The 19,500-nt window shown below is 44.3% G+C and overlaps 1 protein-coding gene across 1 annotated transcript in view; it reads left to right on the forward strand.

Moving 5' to 3' along the window:
• Positions 1–16,304, forward strand: part of LOC122936117 (oocyte zinc finger protein XlCOF6-like) — a 31,636-nt gene extending 15,332 nt beyond the window's left edge. The window contains exon 2 of the mRNA XM_044292136.1: positions 13,308–16,304. Within this exon, the coding sequence (XP_044148071.1) occupies positions 13,343–15,961 (2,619 nt within the window). The 5' untranslated portion in view covers positions 13,308–13,342 and the 3' untranslated portion in view covers positions 15,962–16,304. The remainder of the gene's footprint in view (positions 1–13,307) is intronic.
• The last annotated feature ends 3,196 nt before the right edge of the window (positions 16,305–19,500 follow it).

The raw sequence follows: 19,500 nt of genomic DNA on the forward strand, positions 1-19,500 counted from the left end.
TGATCTCGACATGGAGCTGTTCTGCCGTCATTTCGCCGGTCTCAGAGCTCCCTCCTGCACCTCTTGCCAGTCCATATTCCATTCTTCTGACTGGTGTCCCGATCGGGCTCATCTTTCCCAGCCGGGAGCTGCTCCTAGTACTTCCGGGGCCACCAAGCCCTCGGCTACCATGGACAAACTAGGCAGACCTATCGTCTATTTAGGTAGCAGCCAAGTCTGCAACAATTTCAATGCGGGGGGTTGTGCCTTTAATGCCTGTCGAGCTCTTCACATCTGCTCGGCATGTTTTCGGGCCCATCCGCGTTCGGCCTGTACCAGGAAATCGTCTAAGAGCTCCTGACTAGCCGACATTGATGTAGACATTCTGGCTGTTCTGCTGCAGGATCACCCAGACCGTCTCTTCGTAGCCTTCCTCTTGGCCGGGTTCAAGGAGGGCTTCCATACAGGGCTCATCACCCTGCCTCACGGGTCATGGGAGGGTCCCAATTTGCGTTCGGCGTTCGGTGACCCGGAGGCCGTGGATGCCCTCCTTCAATCCGAAGTGGAAAAGGGTTTCATCATCGGTCCCTTTCTCCACATTCCATTTCAGTCCTGGCGGATCAACCCTATCGGGCTGGTTGTGAAACAATCCTCCAATAAAAAACGCCTCATCTACGACCTGTCAGCGCCTCATATGTCATCCACCCCAAGCCTGAATTCCCTTATCCCCTCTGAGGAGTATTCCATGCAATACTCGTCAGTTGAGGAAGCCATTCAGCTCATTCTCCAGTCGGGGGTTGGGTCCTGGCTTGCCAAGGTAGACATAGCTGATGCCTTCAAGCTTCTCCCGGTCCACCCGCATCTTTGGAGGTACTATGGTATCAATTGGTCGGACAGGTTTTATTTTGCCAACCGCTTAACCATTGGGTCCAAGAGCAGCCCCTGGCTGTTCGACCAGTTTGCCAGGGCTCTCCATTGGATCCTGGTGCATCACGGAGGTCTTCCCATGGTAATTCATTACCTGGACGATTTCTTGCTCATCGAGAATCCTCATCCGGTCCCTTCAATTCCCGCTACCCTCTTGGAGTTCTTCTCCCTCCTCCAGGTGCCCGTGGCCTCCTCCAAGACCGAGGGCCCTGCCACCAGGGTGACCTTTCTGGGCATCACATTAGATTCCGTCAAGATGGAGGCCAGTCTGCCACCTGAAAAGTTGACCAGGATCCGCTCTGCCATCTCCCGGGCGGTCAGCGCTCTGTCCCTGACCAAGGCGGAGCTTCAGTCCTTACTGGGTCTGCTGAATCACGCCACGAAGATCATGCCCCAGGGCCGGTCTTTTCTGGCCAGCCTGTTGCATCTTCTTTCCACAGTTCGTGACCAGGATTCTGTTGTCCACCTCGACCGCCACGCCATCTCGGATCTTGCCATGTGGAACACCTTCCTTTCAGAATGGAACGGCATTTCCCTCTTCGTCCCCCGCTGGGACTCTGCTTCCCCGATTATTTTCTCGGATGCAGCCGGTTCCATCGGCTTTGCCGCCATCTTCAGGTCCCACTGGCTGGCGGCCAGGTGGCCCCCGGAAATCCAAACAGACCCAGCTGCCATCGGGTCCTCTCCTTTCCTGGAATTATATCCCATCGTGGCTGCCGCCTTGGTCTGGGGCAGCTCCTGGTCCAACTTGCCAGTCTTGTTTGTCACGGACAACCAGTCCCTGGTCGATATCATCAATTCCGGCAGGTCCAGATCTCTCCGGGTCATGGCTCTACTGCGGAAATTAGTATGGCTGTCCCTCACCCACAACTTCCACGTCCGTTGTGCTCACATTCCAGGGGATTCCAATACTGCCGCTGACGCCCTCTCCCGTTTCTGTTTTTCCACTTTCTTTCAGGAAATGCCCGAAGCAGATCATTTCGGTACGCAGGTTCCTCCACTCAGCTCATTCATCCTGGATTAGCATCCCTGGTGGTCCAGGCAGAGAGACTGGTTGAGGGTTCTCTTTCCCACAACACAGCCAGGAATTATCGGGCCGGCTTCACAGCTTTCAGCAAGTTTGCTCGAGAATTCCCAAGGGGTCAGCTGGAGGAAACCTCATATGTCTTGGCATTCATTGCATTTTGCCACACTCGCCTCTCCTTGTCGCACAACACCATCAAGCTATATTTAGCAGGGCTCCAGCATTATCGCATGATCGCCAAGCCAGATGGGGGTTCCATCCTTGCTTCACAAGCCGTCAAGGCAACACTCAGGGGTCTGCAGAAGAAGGGGAAGTGTCCGCGCACCTGTAGACTGCCGGTGTCGGGGGAATTGTTCAGAGCCCTATCCTCGGCCTTAGACGGCAGTCCTTTTGGGCCCTCTCTCAGCACGGTTCTGAAGGCGGCTATTTACCTCGGGTTCTACGGCTTCCTCAGGCCTGGTGAATTCACGTCGGGTTCCGGGCATCATAGCTTCCTCCAGAAACGCCACCTAGTCTGGTCCACAGACCATTTTGTCCTCCTTCTCCCGTCCTCCAAAACCAACCAGTCTGGTCCTCCCACGGAGATCAAGTTCTTTCCTTCAGGTAACCGTTGGTGCCCGGTCGAGGTTCTGTGGCAATTATCGTACTGCTTCACGGTCTCTCCACCAGACTCCCCTCTTCTGCCTTGCGTGGGTAGGCCACTCACCACATCAAAATTCATGTCCCTCGTCCGGTCCCTGATGCAGGGGTTGGGTCACGACCCCAGTACCATTTCAGGTCATTCATTCCGCATTGGGGCTGCGTCGGCAGCTTCCAAGCATCAGGTCCCCGCACATGTCATCCGCTGCATGGGGCGTTGGCGTTCGTCCTGTTTCGCCCGCTATATACCAAATCCCCAGGCAGAAATCTCTCAGGCCTTCCGTACACTGGCTTTGTGATATTCAATAAAACTATGTTACCTATTCAGAGTCTTTGGCCCCTTTTCTTGGCGTACCCGCGACCGTGGCTCCCGGCACACCCCAGCCTCTAGGTTCAGGGTTAAGGGTTTCCCCTTTCCCGCTTCCACCTTCCTAGCCCTGACCACAAATATAATATGTCTGATTTAATTAATGGTTATTAAATATGCATCTTTATTCCTAATAGTACCTTAAATCCTAAGCGCTTCAGTACAATGCCGGCAGGCCGGGCAGCCGGCGCGGCGCGTCACTCACTGACGTCACTTGCCTGCGCCGCCTGCTTCATTCATAAAGTAGGCGGCGCAGGCACGTGACATCAGGGAGTTACGCTGCCGCCCGCCCGGCCTGCATTGTACGGATGCGCTTAGGATTTAAGGTACTATTAGGCATAAAGGGGCATATTTATTAACCATTAATTGAATATGACATATTTTATTAGTACACCGGAGCGGCGGGGCGGGCCTTTAGTACAGTGACTGCACCGCCCCGCCGCTATTGCCGGCCCCAGCTCCTCCTCCCAGTCCCTCCCAGAGTCCCCGCTTGCTTTACATCGCTGCCAGCGATGTAAAACTGACTGCATTCGCCGTATAAGACGCAGGGGCATTTTCCCCCCATTTTGGGGGAAGAAAAAGTGCGTCTTATACGGCGAAAAATACGGTAGCCAAGAATTTACTCTCCACGGTGGGGACGAGAACTAGTACTCGATCCCGTGGCGCAAATGTTCGAATCTTGGCCCCTCTATTATAAATCATTTTCTGTACTCCTTGAGCCGATTCCATATGTTCCTTAACAATTGGCATGACTGATGAAATCCTGTCCGGCATCTGGGACACGTGCTCTATTACACTTTTGTACGGTGTGACCTGTCCTTCCCATGTTTCTTTAGCCACATCTAATAAACCACGTGGATGTCTACCATATACAAGCTCGAAAGGTGAAAACCCTGTGGATGACTGTGGTACCTCCCTTATAGCAAACAGCAGATATGGGAGCAAAAAGTCCCAATTTTTACCATCTTTATCTACCACCTTTTTCAGCATTTGTTTTAGGGTTTTATTAAATCTTTCCACCAATCCGTCAGTTTGGGGATGATAGACTGACGTACGTAGCTGGGTAACTTTAAAAAGCCTGCAAAGTTCCTTCATGACATTAGACATAAAGGGCGTCCCTTGGTCTGTGAGTATTTCTTTTGGAATACCAACCCGACTAAACACCTGGACCAGTTCTTTTGCGATGGTCTTTGATGAGGTATTGCGCAAAGGTATGGCCTCTGGGTAACGGCTAGCATAGTCCATTATGACTAAGATATGCTGGTGACCCCGAGCTGACTTTATTAGGGGACCCACCAAATCCATCCCAATGTGCTCAAAGGGTATTTTAATAATCGGCAGGGGCACCAAAGGGCTACGGAAATGGGGCATAGGGGCAGTAATCTGACACCGAGGGCAGGATTCACAATATGCTTTAATGTCTCCATGCATTCCAGGCCAGAAAAACCTCTCTAAAATCCTTTCAGTAGTTTTCTGGATCCCCAAATGGCCACCCATAATGTGTCCATGTGCCAGATCCAGAACAGTTCTCCGGTAGGGCTTTGGGACCACTAACTGCTGTACCACCTCCTTTCTCTTCTTGTCTATCTGATACAACAAATCGTTCTCTAGAGCCATGTAGGGAAAAGCCAGCCTAGCACCAGGCTCCACAGGATTCCCATTTATCACTTTTATATTCTCTCTGGCCCGTGTAAGGGTGGGGTCCTTCATTTGCTCACTTTGAAAGTCGTCTTTCCGAACGTCTAGGTCAGACATACCCTGAAGTGTTACCCCTTCAGTCTCAGTCTCTGATGTGGACTCGTCTAGATCCCTTGCCATAACATGGAAATGGGGTGGAGCTATCTGCCGATAGCTCAACTACATCCCCTAGTGGGGAATCCTCTAATTGTTCTGGGCCTATATCAGATGCTGTCAATATCTGCGGTGTACTTCTTTTTGTTTCCAATTTGGATTCCCATAATTTCCAAAAATGTGGAAAATCTCTCCCAAGAATAACCTCATGCAGTAGTGCTGGGACTACTCCAACTTTATGACACACAGACCCATAGGGTGTGGTAATATAAGCAAGAGTAGTCTGGTATTCACATACATCCCCATGCACACAAGTCACAGTGAACGTGTCTGATTGACTGTCAGAGGGGGCTATAAGGCCTGCTTTCACCAGAGTTACTACACTCCCTGAGTCTAGCAGCGCAGTCACACTCTTATTATCCACTTTTAATTCACACAGATGTTTTTCCGCACTGTCTGAACCTGCCGCAGCACACACCATTTGCGCAAACATAGACATGCGTTTTTTCATAAAGGCAACATCACATTGCATAGGTTCAGTAGTCGTAGGACAGTTAACTGCAATGTGTCCCAACCCATTACACCGAAAACATCTTATGGGACCTTTGTTTAGTTCAACATTATACCCTTTGGGCTTTCCTGAGCTCGCAGTCTCATTGTCTTCTTCACTTAAAGTTTTTACATTTCTCCCAGTTCCCTTAAGCCCCGGAACAGTCTTACCCGGAACCCTCGGACTCCGTGGGGTTGAGAGCTGAGAGTTATTTAGAAAATCCTCAGCCGCAGAGTATCGCTCCACTAGGTCAATAAGCTGGTCTGCTGTATTCGGATCCCCATGGCTCACCCACTTCCTTAGGGCTGGGGGTAGCGACCTCAGGAACTTGTCGAGGACCACACGCTGCACGACGTCAGGTGCCGATAGCATCTCGGGTTGTAGCCATTTTCGGGCCAAATGGATGAGATCGAACATCTGCGAGCGTGGTGGTTTATCCATTTTATATGTCCACTGATGTACTCGTTGTGCTCTAACTGCTAGGGTAACACCTAGCCGAGCCAGGATCTCCGACTTAAGTTTATCATAGTCCTGGGCAGCCTCAGGTTCCAGATCAAAATAAGCTTTTTGCGCTTCACCTGCAAGAAACTGGGCTAACAGTCCTGCCCACCGTGGCTTTGGCCACACTTCCCGCCCTGCTGTCCTCTCAAATGTAGCCAGGTAAGCTTCCACATTATCCTCTGCTGTCATCTTTTGCAAAAAAATGACCCACATGGAAAGTTGTCTACTTTTTTCCTGGCTGTACCACTGGAAGACTTGCCACACGCTGCACCACTTCCTGCAAGATTTGGCGGTCTTTATTTGCGGCCTCTATTAGGGTGGTTAGCTGTGCAGACAGTAAGCGGTTTGCTTCTTGCTGGGCTGCATTTGTACGCTGTTGTTCTCTGGTTGCCTCTTGCTGGGCTGCCACAGACTGTATCAGGGCCTTTACTACGTCATCCATTTTCAGACTTTTAACGTGTTGCCCGCTCCAAGCCACCACTTGTGGAGGGATAAGCTCGGGATCGCCTTTGCTGGGGTCAAAGGACACTTGTCTGTTTCACACAATTCCAACCAGCCACCAAGGTAGAAGTTCTCAGCTGGCCTGGAGCCAGGTTTATTGAGCAGGTTGCACAAATAAAATGAAACAACAAAAGAAAAGTCTTGCCGGTCCGGCACTTACTAAACATTAGAGGTTCCTATCTATCCGCTGGTGGCTTCTCCCAGCCAGCTCACAAAACAAGGCATCAGCAACCGAGTACTCACGGTTTGCTCGCTCACACAGACCTGCTTTCTGTGTCCCCAGGCAGAGAGAGACTGACCTCCTGCTCTGTTATATCCCCACCCTCAGTGCTGCTTCATTAATTACCTCACAGGTGAGATTCTTTCACCTGCTACTTACATAGGAGAGGAATCTAGGGGAAATATACCTCCCTTCCACTACCAATCCAGCACTGGTATCACACTAGCTTTGACTTTTTGTAAGTTCCGCTCATATCTATATAGAAGGCAGTCTTTATCTCCTTAAGGACCCGGCTCTGTCACTTTGTGTGATAACTTTAAAACGCTTTGACTTATCCAGGCCATTCTGAGATTTTTTCATCACATATTGTACTTCATGACACTGGTAAAATGGAGTAAAAAAAAATCATTTTTATTTATAAGAAAATACCAAATATACCAAAAATCTGGAAACATTTGCATATTTCTAAGTTTCAATTTCTCTACTTCTATAATACATAGTAATGTCTACAAAATAGTTATTACTTTACATTCCCCATATGTCTACTTCATGTTTGGATCATTTTGGGAATGACATTTTATTTTTTGGGAACGTTAGAAGGCTTAGAAGATTAGAAGCAAATCTTGAAATTTTTCTGAAATTTTCAAAAACCCACTTTTGAAGGACCAGCTAAGGTCTGAAGTCATTTTGTGAGGCTTACATAATAGAAACCACCTAAGAATGACCCGATTATAGAAACTACACCCCTCAAGTTACTCAAAACTGATTTTACAAACTTTGTTAACCCTTTAGGTGTTCCACAAGAGTTATTGGCAAATGGAGATAAAATTTCAGAATTACATTTTTTGCCAAATTTTTCATTTTAATCCATTTTTTCCAGTAACAAAGCAAGGGTTAACAGCCAAACAAAACTCAATATTTATTGCCCTGATTCTGTAGTTTGCAGAAACACCCCATATGTGGCCTGTAAACTACTGTACGGGCACACGGTAGGGCGTAGAGGGAAAGGTGCGCCGTGTGGTTTTTGGAAGGCAGATTTTGCTGGACTGATTCATTTACACTATGTCCCATTTAAAGCCCCCCTGATGCACCCCTAGAGTAGAAACTCCATAAAAGTGACCCCATTTTGGAAACTACGGGATAAAGTGGCAGTTTTGTTGGGACTATTTTTAGGGTACATATGATTTTTGGTTGCTCTATATTACATTTTTGTGAGGCAAGGTTACCAAAAATAGAAATTCTGAAATTTCATCTCCATTTGCCATAAAGTGTTGAGGTACACCTAAAGTGTTAATAAAGTTTGTAGAATTAGTTTTGAATACCTTGACTGGTATAGTTTCTTAGATTGGGTCACTTTTATGGAGTTTCTACTCTAGGGCTGCATCAGGGGGGCTTTAAATGGGACATGGTGCCCCCCAAAAAAAGGCATCAAAATCTGCCTTCCAGAAACCATATGGCGTTCCTTTCCTTCTGCGCCCTGCCGTGTGCCCGTACAGCAGTTTACGACCACATATGGGGTGTTTCTGTAAACTTCAGAATCGGAGTAAGAAATATTAAGTTTTGTTTGGCTGTTAACCCTTGCTTTGTTGCTGGAAAAAACGGTTTAAAATGGAAAATTTGCCCAAAAATAGCTGTTTTGGCACTTTTTTTTTTTTTTTTTAGGACCATGTTCATCTAAGGGGTTAGGTCATAGGGTATTTTTATAGAGCAGATTCTTACGGACGCGGCGATACCCAATATGTCAACTTTTTTAAAATGTATTTAGGTTTTACACTATATTATCCTTTTATAAAAAAAAAAAAAAACATTTTTGTATCTCCATAGTCAGTTTTTTTTTTTTTTTTTAGCTTTTAGCCGATTATCTTAGGTAGGGGCTCATTTTTTGCGGGATGAGAGGACGGTTTGTTGGCACTATTTAGGGGGGCATATGACTTTTTTGCTCCACCATCAGATTCTCCAAAAAAATAAAGAGTCATATTCAGTGAAGCCCACTGTGGGAATCTGGATTCCTGCTTGGACAACAAAATCAGGAATCGCAGGCTCAAAATGCTCTGGGGTACACCAGACAAGTTTACCGGTAGGGGGCTCAGGTGGACTTATCTGGTGGGCCGGAAAACTAGTACGAGCCCCAGAGCTGCTCGTACTAGTGTGGGCCACAGTGTCCCTGGCATGGCGGTCCCCTTGCTCCGCCGCCTTGGGGGCTCATCATCATCACTAGATGATAAGGACGCGGATGACAAGAGGAAAGTGGGGTCATCCTCGTCCTCACTGGGACTCTCTGATTCGGAGGCAAGGCGGGCTATAGGGGAGTGTGTGTGTGTGTGCATGCGTGGAAAACTTTATTTAGTGTGTGTGGGGGACGGGTGTTCACGTACTTACCCTAAGCCTAACAGGAAAAAAACCCAAAAATTTGAAAATCCCAAAAAGTGTAAAAATAAAATAAAACAAAAATTCAAATGTGGTGATCAACGGTGGGGTGGGCAAAAAAAATAAAAATGCGCCCCCAAAAAATGTGTGTGTGGGGGCAGGGGGGCAAGCTGCAACACCACTGGGGGGTCTAGGGTCACACAGCTCAGTGCTGTGGACCCCAGACACCCGATCCGGTCTTACAACACAATAAAAAAACTATTTTATTTCCCCCCCCCCAACTCTCCCTCACTATTCCTGCCTAATCTACCTCTCCCAAAAACACAGATTTGTGCCTGATGGCACAAAACAACTTGCAATACAGCCGAGCTCCTCTCTCTCCTGCTTCACGGACCTCCTCTCTCTCCTGCCCACCTGCCCAGCCGACCAATCAGAAGCGATCCTGAGAGGTGGAGTGGCCGCCACCTCTCAGGATCGCAGGACGGTGATAGGTATTGTGATATACATCACCAATCACCGTCCTATTCCGGGTTATCGGGTTACCAGAGACCCGAATAACTCAGAAACGCAGCAAACCGCAGGTCTGAATTGTCCTGCGGTTTGCTGCGATCGCTAACGCGGGGGTGGGTAACAGGACCCCCCCTTGGCATTGTACTAAGGTGCCTGCTCAATTATTTGAGCAGGCACCCAGTTCCGATCACCGCCCGCCGGTGATCGGAAATACCGGACATCAGGGCATACCCGATAGGTTAAATTGGAGCCTGAGGTCTCTCGGGTTGTTTGAGTATAGGGGGGTAATCTTATTTCTCCTCTCAAGATCTTCTATTTTGGTCAACTGCTCTGAGATCTTTCTATCCCTGCCTTTTTTAGCTGCAGAACCCAATTTAATAAAAATTCCTCTCATAAGTGCTTTATGGGCCGACCATAACGAAAAGGTGGATGACACTGACCCAATATTATGTCGGAAATACTCCTGCCATGCAGCTTCTATGTCCGCTCTGTATAATGTGCCACTAGAAAGGTGTTGTTACGCCAGAGAGAGTGGTGGTTTCTACTCTAGGGGTGCATCAGGGGGGCTTCAAATGGGACATGGTGTCAAAAAATAAGTCCAGCAAAATCTGCCTTCCAAAATCCATATGGCATTCCTTTCCTTCTGTGCCCTGCCATGTGCCCGTACAGCAGTTTGCGACCACATATGGGGTGTTTCTGTAATTTACAGAATTAGGGCAATAAATATTACGTTTTGTTTGGCTGTTAACCCTTGCTTTATTGCGGGAACAAATGGATTAAAATTGAAAATTTGCCCAAAAATACCTGTTTTGGCACAGTTTATATGTTTTTTTTATTATTTACAACGTTCATCTGACAGATTAGATCATGTGCTATTTTTATAGAGCAGGTTGTTACGGTCACAGGGATACCTAATATGTTTACTTTTTTTATTTATTTAAGTTTTACACAATAATATCATTTTTGAAACAAAAAAAAATCATTTTAGTGTCTTCATAGTCTGAGAGCCATAGTGTTTTCTTTTTGTTTTTTTTATGGGCAATTGTCTTAATTAGGGTCTCATTTTCTTGCAGGATGAGATGACTGTTTTAATGGTATGATTTTGGGGTGCATATACCTTTTTGATCGCTTGCTATTACACTTTTTGTGATGTAAGGTGACAAAATAATGGCTTTTTTTACACCATTTTAATTTTTTATTTTTACGTTGTTCACCTGAGGGGTTTGATCTTGTGATATTTTTATAGATCAGGTTCTTACGGACACGGCAATACCTAATATATGTACCTTTTTTTTATTTATTAAGGTTTTACACAATAATATCATTTTTTAAACCAAAAAAACTTGGGATCAGAAACTTGCATGAGCGCCACAAACCGCAGGTCTGAATTGACCTGCGGTTTGTAGCGCTCGGCAATGCGGGGGGGGATCACAGGACCCCCCTAGGCATTGTCACAGGGTGCCTGCTGAATGATTTCAACAGGCACCCCGTTCCAATCACTGCCAGTCGTGCGGCAGTGATCAAAACTACGGGTAACGCCCTGTGTCCTTAAGGGGTTAAGCAACGTACCCGAGGCGGGTTGACTTGATGTTTGGAATTGGGCCAGGTTAGGGGCCACCGAAGAGTCTTGGTGAGGCACCGGAGAGACGGACTCTGCTTCTCCGGATTGCTGGTAGAGGACAAAGATGGCGCATGCCACGTCCGGGAAGGCAGCGGTACGGCTGAATCCCCCACATCAGGGTGTTTGAGAGCTCTGCGCTGCTTCTCCCCGGTATGCGCAGTGGTGAGGGCTCATTATTCCCGGTGTCTGGGGAAGGAGGAGATGCCTCCGGTCCATGCTGTGGCGGGGAGAATGATCCCTGAGAGCCTGCTTGCAGATCCTCAAAACACTGATGCTGCCCGTGTGCCTTCTGCAATTTACGGAACAGGCAGCCCATTATAGAAATGCTGATAGTTGTCCGCAAAACGGACAAGAATAAGACATAATCTATAATTTTCACGGGGCCACTGAATGGAGCAACGGATTCGGACAGCACACAGAGTGCTGTCCACATCTTTTGCGGCCTGCTGCAGTGAATGGGTCTGCACCCGAGCCGCAAAAAATGCGGCTTGGATGCGGAACCAAACCACGTGCATGTGAATGTGCCCTAAGGCTACTTTAACATCTGCGGTTTTTCTGGATCTGGCAGGGTTCTGCAAAAACACTTCCATTAAGATAATACAACTGTCTGCATTCATAATGAAAGGATCCGGTTCTATTATCTTTAAAATAACCAAGATGGATCCGGCGCCAAAACCATTGTAAGTCAATGGGTGCCGGATCCGTTTTCTCAGACACATTATCCCATGACACACACAAGACCACTGTATGCAGCGTTTTTCTGTCCGCCATGGGAACGCAACCAAATGGAACGGAATGTAATCTGGTGACTCCGTTCTGTTCAGTTTTGTCCCCAGTTTTCCTCTGCGCACCTTCTCTTCAAACAGCTGATCGTCCGGGTGTCTGACTCCAGCCGATCTGATATTGATTACCTATCCTGAGGACAAATATAACTTGGACAACCCCTTTAATGCTGTACAGAGATCCGTCTCTGTACAGCATTAAAATGCACGGCCTCCGATGAGGAGAAGTCAGTTATTTGCAAAGTTTCGCAAGAATTCATGGAATAACTGCACCAATTGAAGTGAAAAACGACTTAAAAACTTGGATCCAAACTTTGCTTCAGATCCGAGGTAGCAGTCAGAACCATAGGAGCACAGTGTGATTCTACTAGACTCCAATGCATACATGCCCCAACATGAGCCCTCGCACAGCTCCGTGCACATAATAATTGTATTATAAATGAATCATAAATAATGGTAAGAATATGCTGATGCGAAGAAAAAAGTTATTTTTTCCAAAATGTTTAATTCCCCCCCGAGTATTAAAACACAAGAAAAACTATACACATTTGATATCATTATAATCGTAGTGACCCGGTGAATGGAAGTAACAGGTCAGTTTTACCTTATAGCAAATGTTGTAAAATTAAAACCTATAAAACTTTGTTGGAAATTATTTTTATTTTTTTTATAATTCCACCCCACCATTTGGAATTTATTTCCCCGCTTCCCACTACATTGTATGCAACCGTAAATGGTTCCATTAAAAAGTACAACTTGTCCTGCAGCAAAAAATCTTGCATATAGCCATGCGAATGGAAAAATAAGAGTTATGGCTTTGGGAAGGCTGGGAGTAAAAATAGAAAATTGCCCGAACATTAAAGGGTTAATGTCCCAGGATTTGGGGGTGGGTGGGGGGGGGGGGGGGGGGGGTACTGAGTGCAGACCAGAATCTGGGACGTCACTGAAACATGTTAGCTTATGTTCTGATTAGCTTTTTTTTTCCGCCCTGACTTCGGAACACATTCTGTGTCATACTCCAGGCTGATCGATCATCTAGTAGATGATTTATCCGCAAAAAAGTGACCTCCTTCCTCCTGTTACAATTTCCGCGCAAATTCGCTCCATTGATTTAGGCTAAATCTGCAAGCAGATCCTCAATATGCAAACTGCAGAAACTCATGAGATGTTCAAGAGTCGGCCTTAAATTTCTACAGCAAATACATAGCAGAGAAGGGAAGGATGTATTCCTCACATTCCTGATGGATCCACTTCTGACTGGCACAAAAAATGTATTTTATATTGTATGTGTCTCTCCAGCCTAAGGCCAGATTCACATGAGCTTATTACGGACATATTATCCATCTGTATTGTGCACATGTGTCCCGACCACAGGTTCAGCTGACATCAACTCACAGCATCATAGATACATGTGCACGTAACATAGATGGATATGTCTGTTACATGTGAATCCAGCCTCATTGGAATGTGATAAATTTATCAAAAAGTTTTAACAATAAATCATAAAATCTATTCTTAATCTTAACAGCAAATCCCTGTGAGAAGCCTGAAGGAAACATCATCATGTTATCTCTAGATTATAAAGAAGATGAAGATACCAGGCAGCGCTCTTCAGAAGAAAACTTCATTACCTGTACTGTACATCCAGGACTTCACAATGCAGAGCCATCAAATAATTCCCCCAAAATTGAGGAATTTTCTGATGACCAATCACAGATTATCAACCCAAGTCCAAATCTATCATATAATCACCCTAAACATGAGGAATCTTCTACTGATCAATCACAGATTATTACTCCAAATATAAGGCAGAGACGGGGTAAAATGTTTAATTGTGAGGAACGTGGAAAACAGTTCAGATATAAGTCAGAGCTTTCTGTACACAGTGATCTTCACAAAGGAGAGAAGCCGTATTCATGTTTGGAATGTGGGAAATGTTTTACCAAGAAATCCTATCTTGATCGTCATAAAATAGTTCACACAGGAGAGAAGCCATATTCATGTTCAGAATGTGGGAAATGCTTTAACCAGAAATCAAGCCTTGATCAACATAAAAGAATTCACACAGGAGAGAAGCCATATTCATGTTCTGAATGTGGAAAATGTTTCATAGAAAAAAAAGATCTTGCTAAACATCTCAGAATTCACACAGGAGAGAAGCCGTATTCATGTTCAGAGTGTGGTAAATGTTTTACAGATAGATCAAATCTGCTTGTACATCAGAGAATTCACCTAGGAGAGAAACCACATTCATGTTCAGAGTGTGGGAAATGCTTTAACCGAAAATCAAGCCTTGATCTACATAAAAAAATTCACACAGGAGAGAAGCCATATTCATGTTCTGAATGTGGAAAATGTTTCATAGAAAAAAAAGGTCTTGCTAAACATCTCAGAATTCACACAGGAGAGAAACCATATTCATGTTCTGAATGTGGAAAATGTTTCATAGAAAAAAAAGTTCTTGCTAAACATCTCAGAATTCACACAGGAGAGAAGCTGTATTCATGTTCAGAGTGTGGTAAATGTTTTACAGTTAGATCATATCTGCTTGCACATCAGAGAATTCACACGGGGGAGAAGCAACATTCATGTTCAGAATGTGGGAAATGCTTTAACCGAAAATCAAGCCTTGATCTACATAAAAGATTTCACACAGGAGAGAAGCCATATTCATGTTCTGAATGTGGAAAATGTTTCATAGAAAAAAAAGGTCTTGCTAAACATCTCATAATTCACACAGGAGAGAAGCCGTTTTCATGTTCAGAATGTGGGAAATGCTTTAACCGAAAATCAAACCTTGATCTACATAAAAGAATTCACACAGGAGAGAAACCATATTCATGTTCTGAATGTGGAAAATGTTTCATAGAAAACAAAGTTCTTGCTAAACATCTCAGAATTCACACAGGAGAGAAGCCGTATTCATGTTCAGAATGTGGGAAATGCTTTAACCTAAAATCAAGCCTTGATCTACATATAAGAATTCACACAGGAGAGAAGCCATATTCATGTTCAGAGTGTGGTAAATGTTTTACAGATAGATCATATCTGCTTGCACATCAGAGAATTCACACGGGGGAGAAGCAACATTCATGTTCAGAATGTGGGAAATGCTTTAACCGAAAATCAAGCCTTAATCTACATAAAAGAATTCACACAGGAGAGAAGCCATATTCATGTTCAGAATGTGGGAAATGCTTTAACCAAAAGTCAAGCCTTGATCTACATAAAAGATTTCACACAGGAGAGAAGCCATATTCATGTTCTGAATGTGGGAAATGCTTTAACCAGAAGTCAAGCCTTGATCTACATAAAAGATTTCACACAGGAGAGAAGCCATATTCATGTTCTGAATGTGGAAAATGTTTCATTGGAAAAAAAGGTCTTGCTAAACATCTCATAATTCACACAGGAGAGAAGCCATTTTCATGTTCAGAATGTGGGAAATATTTTAGAGATAAAAACAATCTTACTACACATCAGAGAAGTCACACAGGAGAGAAACCATTTTCATGTTCAGAATGTGGGAAATGCTTTGCCAGAAAATTCAATCTTTATCAACATAAGAGAATTCACACAGGTGAGAAGCCATATTCATGTACAGAATGTGGGAAATGCTTTAACCAGACATCACACCTTGATCAACATACAAAAATTCACACAGGAGAGAAGCCATATTCATGTTCTGAATGTGGAAAATGTTTCATAGGAAAAATAGATCTTACTAAACATCTCAGAATTCACACAGGCGAGAAGCCGTATTCATGTTCAGAATGTGGAAAGTGTTACATAGAAAAAAAAAGTCTTGCTAAACATCTCAGAATTCACACAGAAGAGAAGCCATATTTATGTTCAGAGTGTGGTAAATATTTTACAGAAAAATCATATCTGTTTGCACATAAGAGAATACACACAGGAGAGAAGCCATATTCATGTTCAGAGTGTGGTAAATGTTTTACAGTTAGATCAAATCTGCTTGTACATCAGAGAATTCACATAGGAGAGAAGCCACATTCATGTTCAGAATGTGGGAAATGCTTTACCCAGAAATCAAGCCTTGATCAACATAAAATAATTCACACAGGAGAGAAGCCATATTCATGTTCGGAATGTGGGAAATGCTTTACCAAGAAATTAAGTCTTGATCGACATAAGAGACTCCACACAGAAGAGAAGACATGATGTTTTGTGTAAGAGTAATGTTTTTAGTTTTTTTTAACAAATATCTTTATTTGTTTTTCACAAAGACAATATATGTGACACTTGCAATGTTACAGAATAGAGTAAAGTTACATGTTCAAATTCACATAGTTTCAAATGTGACACCGTGTATAAAGAAAGACGTGCATAACAAGCGCTTAACAATAAAAGTATTTTGGTAATATAGAGAAATGAGTGACAATTATTATATCACTTGGACCAGTACGGGTCTTAAACCACTCAGATATCGCAGTTGTTATTATACTTAGACTAAAGATCTTTGTCGAAGTATGACAGTATTAGTAAAAACAAAAATAACTTCTGGAGGAGTATGAAACCTCCAAGGAATGAAAAATGTTTTACAAAGAAATTAGTCTTTCAAACTTGCAGACTTGTTTATTTTACCTCATTGTGCCAATATTGTATGCGAGTGAGCAACAGAAGTCATGCTTACAAGTCGCTGATAAACCTTTTAGTTTTTTTGCTTCATTCCAATATAAAATGGCACATCATGAGGGACGCTGAGACAGACATCGTCCACACCTCCTCCCCTCCACGCGACGTTTCGGGAGAACACGCCTCTTTACTCATGCATACAGGTAGAGGGGGAGGTGGGATTTTTATGGCACCAACAGCTGATGCATATATACAAACCACATCGTTTTATACAAAATGCATAGCCATAAATAACCCTAACACATGAAAGTGATCAATCATAAGAATGCACTAAAGCTACATATTTCATTTAACCCTTAAAGAGGATCTTTCACTCGTATACAAACTAAAAACGAACTCTATCTGTGGGCAGAGCGGCGCCCAGGGGTCCCCCTGCACTTACTAGTATGCCTGGGCGCCGCTCCGTTCGCCCGGTATAGGCTCCGGTGTCTCAGCTCCGTCTGTTGTACTGGACTGATTTTTTGTAGGAGGCGTGTCCCTTGCTGCAGCACTGGCCAATCGCAGCGCACAGCTCATAGCTCATAATTATAGCACTACAGTTCCCACAGCTCAGACAGGGAAAAGTACCCCTCCTCTGAGTTGCAAGGAAACTCTGTCTTTCCATTTTTTTAGGGTGCATGTCACTTCTAATCAGCATGTTATTCAGAGAGGCAAAAAGGGGGTTATCAACAAACATTCTCCCAAATTTTTGATCATGTCTTAGTACCCCCCAATATTTCAGAATAACATTTTTTTATTAGTTTAGAATGTCGATCATATTTTGAAACCTACACAAATTGTTTCTTTTGCTTATCCCTCTTTATAACCTGTCTGATGTCCTGTTTTTTTTTGTTTTTTTTAGCAACCTCAATTCCAATTTCCATCACCCCTTTCTTATTATAACTAGAGTTGAGCAGATACCTGGATGTTCGGGTTCGGCCGAACTTCGGAAAAAAGTTCAAGTTCGGGACCTGAACTCGAACCGAACTTGACCCAAACCCCATTGAAGTCAATGGGGACCTGAGCACAAAAATTGCTGTAAAAATGTCAAGGAAAGGGCTAGAGGGCTGCAAATGGCGTCAAAATGTGGTTAAGAGCATGGCAAGTGCTCTGCAAACAAATGTGGATAGGGAAATTACTTAAAATAACATAAAATACGTAAAAATTAAAAATTATAATGTTGATCTAGGAAGACCAGGTCCATATGGAGAAGGAGGTTGAGGAGGCGGTGGATGTGGCACTGTAGGTGGAAGTGGAGGAGGAGGAGGTAGCCTACACTGCTTTCTGGTTTTAAATTTTTTTTTTTTTTTTAAATTAGGGTACACCCCAAAACATTGGGAAATATAGCCCTCCAGTCGTGCTAAACACACGTTCAGACAATACACCGGCTGAAGTGCAGGCCAGCACCTCCAAGGTGTAAAGGGCAAGCTCAGGCCATGTGCCCAATTTGGAGACCCAGAAGTTGCAGGGGCTGACCCCTGTCAGTTAGTTTGTGTAGGTGTGTGCACACTTACTGCCCCACCCACCATGTCGCACGTCCCCGTGATGTTCACGATCCAATTTGATATCTGCTCTATCAACTTTCAATGTTCTTTAATGCGCCTACCATGGTGATTACGGGTGGCGGGGAATCAGGGTTCCAGGCCGGAGAGGGAGCGTGAGAAAAAGAGACCAAATTTAAGGGAGATAAATTTATTTTAAAAATTTGGGATCAAGAAAAAATGGGGGAAAAGTTATTGAGGCGCAAATGTGGGACAATTTACAGAAGCCCAAATGTGGGCCAAAAGAGTCAAGCGGAATTGTGGAAAAAGCTATTGAGGCGCAAATGTTGGCCAAAAGAGTATAGCGGAAATGTGGGACAAAGTATTGAAGCTTAAATGTGGGATTTTGTGTATAGAGCTGAGGACACGGGTTGCTAGATGGCCGCTAGCACATCCACAATACCCAGTCCCCATAGCTCTGTGTGCTTTTATTGTGTAAAAAAACCGATTTGATACATATGCAAATTAACCTGAGATGAGTCCTGTATGTGAGATGAGTCAGAGACAGGACTCATCTCAGGTTAATTTGCATATGTATCAAACAGGTTTATTTACACAATAAAAGCACACAGAGCTATGGGGACTGGGTATTGCGGATGTGCTAGCGGCCATCTAGCAACCCATGTCCTCAGCTCTATACACAAAATCCCGGTGATAGGTTCCCTTTAAGTTTAAGCATTGAATCAAAGGAGGTGGCGCGCATCAATTAAAGAAGCATTTCAGAAATTGTATTCCCTGTCACCTATGCAGAGCAGGGGTTTATTCACGTCTAAAACTGTATAATGTCAACCCAAGAATGTAACAGACAAATTACAGGAATTCATTAACCTGTCTTCTTGGTAGAGCAGGGGTCTATGACAGAAAACAATTGTTTATTGTCACCCGAAAATGTAAAATAAAAATTATTGAAAGTTATTAAGCTGTCAACTAGGTAGAGGAGGGGTATATTACACCCAAAAATTAGTGAATTTCACCATAAAATGTAAGAGACCAATTTATTTTTATTGTTTAACCTGTCTACTAGGTATAGCAGTGGTACTATACACCTAAAAATTGGTAAATTTCATCCAAAAATGTAAATGACAGAATAGTGAAATGATATAAAATAAAACTCGTACAAAAAAAAAATGGATTTATGAGGTGGAGGTCCATATGGAGTAGGAGTTTGAGGAGGCGGTGGACATAGCGGAGTAGGTGGAAGCGGCGGTGGCGGAGGGCAAGATAGCCAACACAGGTTTTTGGTTTTAATTTAATTTTTTAAAATTAAGGTACACTCCAAAAGAGTGTGAAATATCCAAAATACAAACATGAGCAATTGTGCTGCAGTATAACAATGGCTGCTTAGTGCCGGTATACATGTTTATTCTGCACAAGGTACGGACAAGTCCTGAGGGATCCAGGCCTGGTTCATTTTAATGAACGTGAGCTTGTCCACATTGGCTGTGGACAGGCGGCTGCGCTTGTCTGTGATGACGCCCCTGCCGTGCTAAATACACGTTTAGATAATACACTGGCTGCAGGGCAGGCACCGCCACCTCCAAGGCG

Source organism: Bufo gargarizans, chromosome 4 (assembly GCF_014858855.1).
Source record: "Bufo gargarizans isolate SCDJY-AF-19 chromosome 4, ASM1485885v1, whole genome shotgun sequence".
NCBI classification, from domain to species: Eukaryota; Metazoa; Chordata; class Amphibia; order Anura; family Bufonidae; genus Bufo; species Bufo gargarizans.